General features: G+C 52.5%; 1 protein-coding gene across 1 annotated transcript; it reads left to right on the forward strand.

Annotated features, from left to right (window-relative positions):
- The first annotated feature begins 8362 nt into the window (after positions 1–8362).
- Positions 8363–10664, forward strand: SSTR4 (somatostatin receptor 4). The gene is made up of 2 exons (XM_051792759.1): positions 8363–8618; positions 9224–10664. The coding sequence occupies exon 2, from the start codon at positions 9252–9254 to the stop codon at positions 10491–10493; it is 1242 nt and encodes a 413-aa protein (XP_051648719.1). The 5' UTR covers positions 8363–8618; positions 9224–9251; the 3' UTR covers positions 10494–10664.
- Positions 10665–11096: the final 432 nt, after the last annotated feature.

Below are 11096 nucleotides of genomic sequence, written 5' to 3' on the forward strand. Positions count from 1 at the left end.
CCCAACTGCTCCCGCAGCATCCATGGGCTCCCCTCCTCTTTTCCCAGCTGTGCCAGCTCCTTGGCTGGGAATTTTGGATCCAGCCATTTTGGGGAAGGAGGACAGGACGGGAGTGGGGGTTCCCTAGACAGGGATGAGGGGGGAAAGAGGAAAATTAACTCTATTCCAGCTCAAAGCCAGTCTGAGGAGAGTTGGGCACAGGGAAAACCATATCCCACTTAAAACCAAGGACTCTTTCCTTGGAGGGGGTTGACTTAGAGGCTGCCTAAAAGTAGATCTTAGAACCCCAAAACTGCTGATCCAGACATCCCCAGCTTCCATGGGATGTACAGCATTCCAGGAAAGCACCGAGCAAATCCCGCTTTTCCCTTGGCTCTAAGGTTGGGACCTGGGTGCAGCAGGGAAGCACCTGAGGGTGGAATTGAGGGGAATCCAGAGGTTAAGCTTTAGGAGTTGGCCTCAATGATCCTTGTGGGTCATGGAATATCAGGACACTGCTCAGGATATTCCAAGATCCTGTGGATGTTCACAGGGAGTGGGAAGAAAGCAGAAGCTTCCAGAGCGCCCTAAAACAGGGATGAATTTTTGTTCTCCTGGACAAATCCTAATAATAGGATTGTCATGTTGTGACAACGTCAAAAAAAGCAACCCTGAACCCCTAATTCCTTGGAATAAGGAAGAGTGGTCCCGGGAATGGCGCTGGCAGCAGAGCTGAGGGGACGTGTGGGCCCCGGGATGTTTTCCTGCTGGGGAGCCCCTCCTGCCTGCCAGGAATTGCTCGGATTCAGCCAGAATTGTTCAGGCTGTTTGATTAGCAGAGTTTTTTGGGAGGGAGGGAGGGATCCGACCCCTCCTGTCTCTGCAGCCAGAGGAAGGTGCTTTGCCCTATTCAGCAAATCCAGCTGGTTTTTTTCCCTTTTATCCAGGCATTGAACCCCGGGGTTGTTTTCTTTCCAGCTCTGCTGGAGCATTGTCAGAGATCTGAAATGCAAGTGGGGGGGTTTTATTTTCTTCCATTTTTTTTAATTCTGGGTGCAGCTCACCCTGCTTTTCAAACCCTCCTTCCACAAACGTGGCTGGTCTGGGAAGGGAAAAATGGGTTTGGAGCCTCTGGGCTCCAGGGGGGTGGGAGGGCTGGGGGTCCCCGTGGCCCCTCTGGCTGCAGTGGAGATGGACAGACAGGGAAAAAAGACACGTTCCCTTCATTCCTCTGAGCTGGAGGGGTGTAAAAATGAACCCAGAGCCCGTGTCCAAAGGAGGATTTGGGGATGAGGTCACACAAATCACCAGGGCTGGTTTTATTCCTTTGTAATCCTGAGCCAACTCAGACGGAAAGGAAGAAACCGGATCCACGGGTGAGGAAAAATAAGGGAAGGGTGAGGACATGGGCATGAGAGGGATAGATTTAGGGAACACTGCAAATGGTTCATGCCCTTAAAAATGTGGCTGTTCCCAGCGGGAAATGATCCATGAAGTCTGGGTTCTGGTGGTACTCAGGGCCTCAGGAATATCTAATGGCTCACACTGGGAGATGCTGCTCCGTGGGGAGGAGCAGAGGCTTCCCAGGCTTGGGAATCTGCTTCCTAAAGACAGGTATATTAAATATTCATTAATATATAGTATATTAAATCTAATGTAATATAAAACAGAATGAATTTATTTACTATGAAAAGAAAGTTATTTTAATATTAAAAGAAAGTTATTTAATATAAAACGGAATAAATTTTAAATTTAACTTTCCCATCTTTTCACGGTTTTTCACTCGTTTTTTTTCCAGCACAAAGCAGGGAATAAAGCATTGGATGGGCCCAGAGAACTGAGTATCCCAGGAATCCCCACTCTGCTGCCCATTGGATGGGCCCAGAGAACTGAGTATCCCAGGAATCCCCACTCTGCTGCCCTTTCCTCAGTTCAGGAAGATTCTGGAAGGGAAGGAGGAAAGCCACGGGCAGGAGTTTGGCTCCAGCCCTCTGCACAAATTAATCACAGACCAGCTGGAGGGAGGCACAGTTTTGGGGTAATTTATATTGGTTTAACAACTTAATAACTTCCAGCTGGAAGGGAGACCAGGGAAAGGGAGAAACATCATTCCATGAGCATCCAAGGCCGTGGATCTCAGTGCTGATGCCCCCAGTGCCATGAAAAATCCCACCTGGACACGGCCACTGTGCCTGGCTTGGGTGGGAAGGGATCTCCGACACCATCCATGCTGCCCTTGAGCACTTCCAGCCATGGGGCATCCACAGTTCCTCCTAAACTGGCTCCTAAAACAATAATAGATGGGATGCAGGCAGCAGGATGGATGCCAGCAGCGGGTCACCCCTTCTCCACACACAAGAGGGTGGGAACCTCCTCCAAAAAAACTGGGATAGGTCCTCAGAACCAGCCCACCTTCACCCTCGGCCCCGCTCATTGTTTCCCTGAAGGTTCCCAGTCCTGGAATTTCCTTTCGAGGGGCAAAACAATATCAGGAAAATCAGCTTGTCTTTTTTTCTCTCCTTTTTTTTTTTTTTTCCCCTCCCCTCCCTGCTGAAAAGCTGACAGAGGCCTCTCTGTTCCTCATGGAATAACATCCTCTGCCATCCAGGCTCACCCCCGGCACTGGCAAGCCAAATCCCCCCTTTCCCTCTCGGGATAAGCCTCAACGTGTATCCCTGTTCCTATTTCCTGAGGTGATCTGGAAGAAAAAAAAGGAAAGATCCTTTGTGGTTGCAGAGGAGCATCCCATCCCATCCCATCCCATCCCATCCCACCCCATCCCATCCCATCCCATCCCATCCCATCCCATCCGGCAGCTTCCCAATGGGAAGGGTGGGGGTGACATCCTCCAGGGCGGGGGGGTGGCCGTGACTCTCCCGCTGCTGAGCCAGCAAAAAAACACACCCAGAAAGTTCCTGCAGCCCCTCCCCAGGCCTGGCTGTTCCCTGCTCCGTGGATCCAGGTGCCACAGGCACGTCGGGAATGTCTAATGGCTCACACTGGGAGATGCTGCTCCGTGGGGAGGAGCAGAGGCTTCCCGGGCTTGGGAATCTGCTTCCTAAAGACAGATAGATTAAATATGTATTTATATATTCTATACTGACATAGTATATTAAATCTAATGTAATACAAAATAGAATGAATTTATTTACTATGAAAAGAAAGTTATTTTAATATTAAAAGAAAGTTATTTAATATAAAACGGAATAAATTTTAAATTTAACTTTCCCACCTTTCCACGGTTTTTCCCTCGTTTTTTTCCAGCACAAAGCAGGGAATAAAGCAGCTCCCATTGGATGGGCCCAGAGAACTGAGTATCCCAGGAATCCCCACTCTGCCGCCCTTCCCTCAGTTCGGGAAGATGTTGGAAGGGACATGTGGTGGGGGAACCATCCCACCTCCCGCGGGCAGAGAGGGGATGAGTCCCCGCAGTACCAAACGCGGCGTTAAGAACCGGCTTTATTGGCTTTTCCTCGGGAATTCGGCGGGGTTTTTGGGACCGCGGTGACAGCTCCTTCCCCGGGATGCGGGCGTTTGTCCCCGCAGGATCTCCGGGAAGGGGTGAGGACACACGGCTCCGGCTTTGCCCCTGCCCGGGGGCGCGGCCGCGGCTCCCGAGAGGCGCGGGGTGTTCCCGGCGCGGGTCCAGCTCCCCCCGAGCCCTCCCCAAAGGTGTGGTGTTCCCGCCGATCTCCTGCTTCCCGGAGCAGAGGAGCCCTGTGCGCTGCCAGGAAATCCCAGCCCTGCCCGAACCGGCCTCACCTCCACGGGTTCCATTGTCACTTGTGGAAAACATGAACAATCGGAGCGCCCGGAGGGAGAGCCCGGAGATGTCGGAGGTGTCCCTGCCCACGGCAGGGGAGCGGGTTGGATGCTAAAGATCCCTTCCAACCCAAATTATCCCGGGATTTTCTACGGTTCTGTGTCCAAACCCAGCCTAATGCCGGGTGCATCCTCCCCTCTGCACCCTCCAGGACTTGAATCATCAGTGACAGGGAGATACCCAGCTGTCCAGCCATTTTTTTGGGATGCCTCTCCCCGGGGTGAGCAATTGGAAGAGAGAGTTTTCTGGGAAGAATCCAGTAATACCCCTGGAAATGGCACATTCCAGATGCCTGGATGGGGCTGAAGCCTCTGCCCTGGCTTCGCAGTGGAGTGGGGGATGCTCCTGCTGCCAGACTTGGAAATCAGGGAAAAACCTGGGGGCTTGGGATGCTGCCCTTTGCCTTGAGCTCCCAGAAAAATCTCATCTCCAGGGATGTTCCCGAGGAGCCTTGTGTTACTCCACAGCTAAATTTGAATTTCACTGGTTTCTCCTCATTTTCTGCCAGCTCTTTCTGGAAGTAAGAACCGAAGAAGACGGATATTTACCCGGAGGAAGGGTGGGATATGCCGTGGATGAATATTTACCCGGAGGAAGGGTGGGATGTGCCATGGAACTGGAAGCAGCAAAGCCCTATAACGTGATTTAATGCTTTAAATGTCTCTTCCTTCTCGCTCTGCCTTCTGCTTTTAAATTGAAATTGTGAAATTAATTGGATTTTTTTTCAGTTAAACGGAGATGAACTTGAGAATCCTGAAAGAGCAAGGAATTTGGGATGCAGGAGGCCCTGGGTCTTGTGATGAGCTCTTATTCCATGAGCTGATGGGACTGTTAATTACATGACATTAAATTAAATTAGATTAAATTAAAGACAAGCAGGGCAGGGCATTTTCCTTCTCCTCCTTCCCACTGTATATTTTCCTTCTCCTCCTTCCTGCTGCACCATATTCCAGGGGAGACTGTGTAGGCAAAGGATTTTGGCCTGGCTAAATCCACGGTGGGATGGATGGGAGATGTCCCAGCTGGAAGCTGGAAATATTGGGATAACCATCCCCAGGGATGGGAATGGGAGGAAATGAGATGGGAGGGACAACAGCAACACCTCCAGAGCAGTGGATATTGAATATAAAGTGTATTTTTATAGATATTTAAAGTGCATTTTAATATCTACTTAATGAATTTTAGTAATATAATATATATATTATATATATATAGTAATATAATCCTGTATAATGTATTAAATGTCACAGAACTTAATGTATTAATGGAAAACCACATAATGTATGTAGTGTTGTATTAAAATATAATTAAATAATTAATTAATAAAATAAAACTTAAAATGTAACATATGAGATTGTATATCATAAATTATATAATATAACATACAATATACAATGTAAATACATTTTTATATATAATTTATATACTATATGATGTATAACATATATATAACATATATATAACATATATATAACATATATACAATTTAATATATATTTAAAGTATTTTAACACATATTTAAGTAAATATAGTAATGTAGTACTATATAATATATGTAGTGTTGTATAACTTAATATAGACCATATGATACATTTTATATCAGAAATTCTATAATATATAGAATATAAATTCTATAATATATAGAATATAAATTAAGTATAAATCATATACTGTATAACACATAATATGTAGCTTACATAACATGTATCCATTTATAACATATAACATATAATACATATAATATATTATAATATGTAATAATAAATATATTTTATGTATTGTATATAAATGAACTATATATTAAAATTAATATACACATCAAAATAAATAAATATATGTAATATATATTTTCCCAACATTTTTCACTTGGAATGTCTCATTCAAAAAAAAACAAATATCTTTTTTTTTAGGAAAAGATTTAAAACTAAAAACAACCCAAAAGGTGATAAAATACCCCTCCACAGTCTGTTCAGCCCAGCACCACATTTCCCTGGATTTTCCGTTTGAGCAGAGAAGAACACCACGTTTTTAACTCTTCTGGCTGCATTCCAGGGTGGATTTTTCGGTTGGAGACAGGGGAAAAACCAGCCAGTACCAGCTGGATTTTGCTGGAAAACCCAGTGCTACAGGGGGCTGGAAATACTGGAAATATATGAAATATATATGAAATATATATGACATATATATATGAAATATATATGACATATATGAAATATATATGAAATATATATGAAATATATGACAGGTTGCTGTTAGAGGGAAATAAAATCCACATCCATGTGCTGGCTTGAGGTGTGTTGGCAACAAACCCACACGGAAAGCTTTGGATTTCACCTGGAAAAGCCGATTTTTTTGAGGCTGGGAGGGGATTTAACCTATTTAAATAGCGTTTGATGCTGTCTCGGAGTGGAGGTGTGGATATTTTAGAATTAACCATCTGGAGAACTTCGCTGGAGGGAAAACGGGAATTCGGCTTCTGAGGCAAATCGATTAAAATAACTCGGTGAACAGGCTGTGATCCCAAATCTCTGCATTCCAGGGGATCCAGAAGGGAGGAGGGTGAAGGCTGGTGGGCTCAGCTTGGAGAGCAGCAGCAGGAGAGGGTTCAAAGCTCGTCCTGCCAGCCCCAGAAAAACTCATTTTGCGCAGGACCCCCTGGGAAATCCCCTTGGAAAATAATAAACGACACAAAAAAACCCCCTCAGATCCGAGGAGGATTTGCTGCTGGAATGATCCCAGGGCATCATTACCCTCCGACGAGGCTCTGGTGGCACCAACCACCCCGAGAGGCCTCCCTGCAGCCAAGGCTCTTCCCCGCCCAGAGCTTTTCCATGGAAGTCTCGGGAGCACAATGTGGGTCCGAGCCCTGCTGGCTGTGGAGGAGTTTCCTCCTTTACAGTAAAAGAGCATTTAAAAGTTTCCTGTCGCTCCCGGGGGGGGGTGGAGGGTCCCTGCAATCTACGGGTGGGTTCATTGTTTGATTCCACCTTTTCCGGCCTCCGGCTGGAACAGGAACCCTCGGAGCTCCGCGGCCCTCCTGGGCCTCCGTGCCCACAGATTCCAGGGGTTTCCGTGTCCCTTTATCCCCCATTCCAACACCGCACGGAGATGGGGGTGCTCCCGCTGCCACGGCTCCGGGAGCCAGCACTCCTCCGTGTCCTGCATATTCCAGCAGGGATCTGTGCCAGCTGCACGATTAACTACGGTCCTTAATGCAGAAAATGCACCTGCTTTCCCATGTGTGCCGAGCCCATTCCCAGGAATATCATATACGTGTTTATCTGTGTTCCCACCCCAGCAGTCAGGCCCCTTCCACGCACAAACAGGGTCATTCAGCCAGCTCCAGCTCCCAAAAAATCTTCCCAGTGCCGTGACTTGGAGAGTGAGATGGGGACAACTGAGACCAAAGTCCTTTTGCTCCATCACTTGGTGGCCCAGGCTGGGATAAGTCTGATGAGGAGCAGCTGAGGGAGCTGGGAATGTTGGAGAAAAGGAGGTACAGGGGGGACCTTCTCGCTCCCAAAAACTCCCTGACAGGAAGATGGAACCAGGCAAGAGTCAAGCTCTGCTCCCAGGGAACAAGGGACAGGATGAGAGGAAAGGCCTCAAGTTGTGCCAGGGGAGGTTTAGGTTGGGTATTGGGAAAAATTCTCCCCAAAAGGGTTGTCCAGCCCTGGAGGGATGTGAAAACCGTGTGGATGTGGCACTTGGGAACACGGGTTAGTGGTGGCCTTGGCAGTGCTGGATTAACATTGGACTCGATCTTAGAGGGCTTTCCCAAGCTAAATGATCCATTATTCCATGGTTCTTTGATTCTATTACTCTGTAATTCCATGATTACATGATTCTGTGATTTGCTGATTCCATGACCTGTGCTGTCACTGAGCTGAGCCAGTGATTCCTTGGCACAAAAGTTCCCTGGATCCCTCTCGTCAAAAAACAGCCCCAAACACAGCAACTGATTTAAAAAAAAAAAATCCCCAAAGGATGCGATTTCTGCCCATTTTTACTCATTGCACCACGAATTTCAGCACGGACTCCGATTTGGGATGACATTCTCAGGGCATTTGGGTTTGGGGCCAGGCTGGGCTGGTCCTCCCCATTCCTGGGGTTCAGGGATGCGGTGCCGTGGGATGCCCCTTCCCTGCCAAGGCAGTGGGACGCAGCAGGAAGGAGCCGGGGGGTCCCTGCAGCGCTGGGATGGGGCCGGGCTGGGCACAGGGAAGGCGGGAATGCGCGGGAAGGATGCGGGATGCGGGAGCGCGCGCGGGACGTTGCCAAGGCAACCTCCCTCCTCCTCCATCTCCGGCCTCCCTCGGGCAGGGGGACCCCGCGGGGACCCGCAGGGGATCCGAGGGCGGGGTGGGGGATGCGGGAGGGGGCCGGGCTGCAGCGCCCGCCCGCCGCAGCGCCGGGAATTGGCCGCGGGATCGGGAGGCTCCGCGCCGGCAGAGCCCGGGGGATGCTCCGGCTCCTCGCCGCACGGCCCCGCACCCTGGAGGGAGGAGGGTGCGTCTGCTGCGCTGTTTTCCATCGGAAATCCAGAGCCTGGATGGAAAACTCGCGTTCTATTTATCTTTAACGCGGAGCCGATGCCTGCGGCGTAGGGATGCGGGAGAGGAGGGAGAGCCTGTGCGCCCATCCCCTCCCTGCCTTTCGCTTTAAAAGGTCCGGATCCTCCCGGTCATCTGACTCAGGTCAAGCAGGACTTTCCGTTGCCAACAGCCGGCAGATCCCACCGGAGCATCTCCCCGCGCCGGCTGCTGCCCCCCGGGAGGGAGGCGGGAGGATCCTGCAATCCCTGGAAGACTGAGAGGTAAAATATTCCCGGCTCGGTTTCTCCTTCTCTTTCCTTTCCCCGCAAGGTTAATGAAATCCTGGAGACTTGCGGGGGTCTGTGGAGGTGGATGGCGTTGATTCCCAGGCCATGCCGGCACTGATTCCCAGGCCATGCTGGCACAGATTCCCAGGCCGTGCCGGCATTGGTTCCCAGGCTGTGCTGGCATTGGTTCCCAGGCCATGCTGCCCGGTTTGCCACTGGCAGCTGGGGAGCCCCACACGTGGTTCATGCCCACCCCACAGCACAGCCCCTGAGATCCCAAACAGCCGGGATGCTCCGGCCAGGAGAGCCCATTGAGACCCCAAACAACCCAGAGAGCCCCCTGAGACCCCAAACATCCGGGATGCTCCAGCCTGGAATGTCCCAAGACCCCAAACAGCTGGGATGCTTTGACCTGGACAGTGATGCCACTGCCCCTAGGAGTGAGGTGAAGGTGTCCAGGCAGGGCAGGGGGCTGATGGAGGCAGCCAGGGGGCCACGGCTGGAGCTGCCCAGTCCAAGGGGGACGTCCGGGGATCGGGCTTGGATGTGCCACGCACCGCGGCTCTCACCCCTTCTCTCTGCCCGTGCCCTGCCCGCAGGCCAGCCCCCCATGGATCACCTCCCAGCATGAACACCGACGCTGAGCAGCTCCTGGCAGGGGCCCGGGCAGCCGCCGTGCCCCTCTGGACCGTCTCCAGCTGGGCTGGCTCCGAGATGCCCCCCAACAGCAGCGCGGCGGCGGGAGAGGCCGGGCGGTGGCAGGGCCCGGCGGAGCAGGGCGGGACGGCGGGCGAGATCGCGGGTATGGTGGTGATCCAGTGCATCTACGCCCTGGTGTGCCTGCTGGGGCTGCTGGGCAACTCCCTGGTCATCTTCGTCATCCTGCGCTACGCCAAGATGAAGACGGCCACCAACATCTACCTGCTCAACCTGGCCATCGCCGACGAGCTCTTCATGCTCAGCATCCCCTTCGTGGCCACCTCGGCCGCGCTGCACCACTGGCCCTTCGGGCGGGCACTGTGCCGCACCGTGCTGGGCGTGGACGGGCTCAACATGTTCACCAGCGTCTTCTGCCTGACGGTGCTCAGCCTGGACCGCTACATCGCCGTGGTGCACCCGCTGCGCGCGGCCACCTACCGCCGCCCCAGGGTGGCCAAGATGGTCAACGGCGGCGTGTGGCTCCTCTCCCTGCTCGTGGCGTCGCCCATCCCCGTCTTCGCCGGGACGGCGGCCACCCGCGACGGCCAGGCCGTGGCCTGCAACCTGCTGTGGCCCAGCCCGGCCTGGTCGGCCGCCTTCGTGGTGTACACCACCCTGCTGGGCTTCCTGCTGCCCGTGTCGGCCATGGGGCTCTGCTACCTGCTCATCGTGGGCAAGATGCGGGCGGTGGCGCAGCGGGTGGGCTGGGAGCAGCGCCGGCGCTCCGAGGGCAAGCTCACCCGCCTGGTGCTCATGGTGGTGGCCGTGTTCGTGGTGTGCTGGATGCCCTTCTACGTGGTGCAGCTGGTCAACCTCCTGCTGCCCGGCCGCCTGGACGCCACGGTCAACAACGCCTCGCTCATCCTCAGCTACTCCAACAGCTGCGCCAACCCCATCCTCTACGGGTTCCTCTCGGAGAATTTCCGGCACTCCTTCCACGGCGTGCTGCGGCGCTGCCTGGACGCCAGCCTGTGCTGCTGCCACGCCGGGGACAGGGACGGCGACGAGGACGAGGAGGAGGAAGAGCCCCTCGACTACTGCGCCGTCCCCCGGGGGGACGACAAGGGCAAGGGCTGCGTGTGCCCTCCCCTGCCCTGCCAGCAGGACCCCCTGCACCCCCAGCCCTGCTGCAAGCCCGGGCCCCTCCTCACAAAGACCACCACCTTCTAGGGGAGGCCCCCCGCGCCGTGCCAGCCCCGGGGGTGGAAGGGGATCCCGGATGGAGAGGGGACGGATGCCGTGCCCGCCCCGCCGGCCCACCCTGTGCTGTGCTGTGCAGTTCCCCAAATAAAAAGCCATAAGACTGGCCTGGGATACCGTGAATTCCATCGACCGAGTCGTTATTGCCGTTCCCTTTGTCACTCGGGAGCCTCGGCTGGGATCGGGGACGGGAAGGATCCCAAAATGTCACTGGCTTTTATTAACCTGCCCCTCCAGATTGATAAATAACAAGTTCCTGTTCCTTCCCAAGACATGCCCTGAGAGACAGGGAAAAGCCCCAAAGCCCATCAGCCCTGCCAGGCCTACAGCCGAGTGAGGTCCCACCAACAGTCACTCCCACTGCCCCTCAAATTCCCAGGATTTTAGCACGCACAGGACCAAACTCTATTTGATGTACCAAATCTTGGCTAAACTTGAGACCCCCAGGAAATCAGGGTGAGGAACAGCACAGGGGTGACACCAAGGTCACATTAAATGAGCCATTGCCAGCTTATTTGGGTTTATTTTGGGTATAACTTCGTCCTTTTAATGTTATTCTTGTCCATTATTTAA

The sequence above is a fragment of the Manacus candei genome, unplaced genomic scaffold (assembly GCF_025592945.1).
Source record: "Manacus candei isolate 608988 ecotype Guabito, Panama unplaced genomic scaffold, ASM2559294v1 h1tg000035l, whole genome shotgun sequence".
NCBI lineage: Eukaryota > Metazoa > Chordata > Aves > Passeriformes > Pipridae > Manacus > Manacus candei.

Excerpts from the sequence above, each read along its gene's own strand:
- SSTR4 (XM_051792759.1), top strand. The coding sequence starts at position 9,252 with ATGAACACCGACGCTGAGCAGCTCCTGGCAGGGGCCCGGGCAGCCGCC.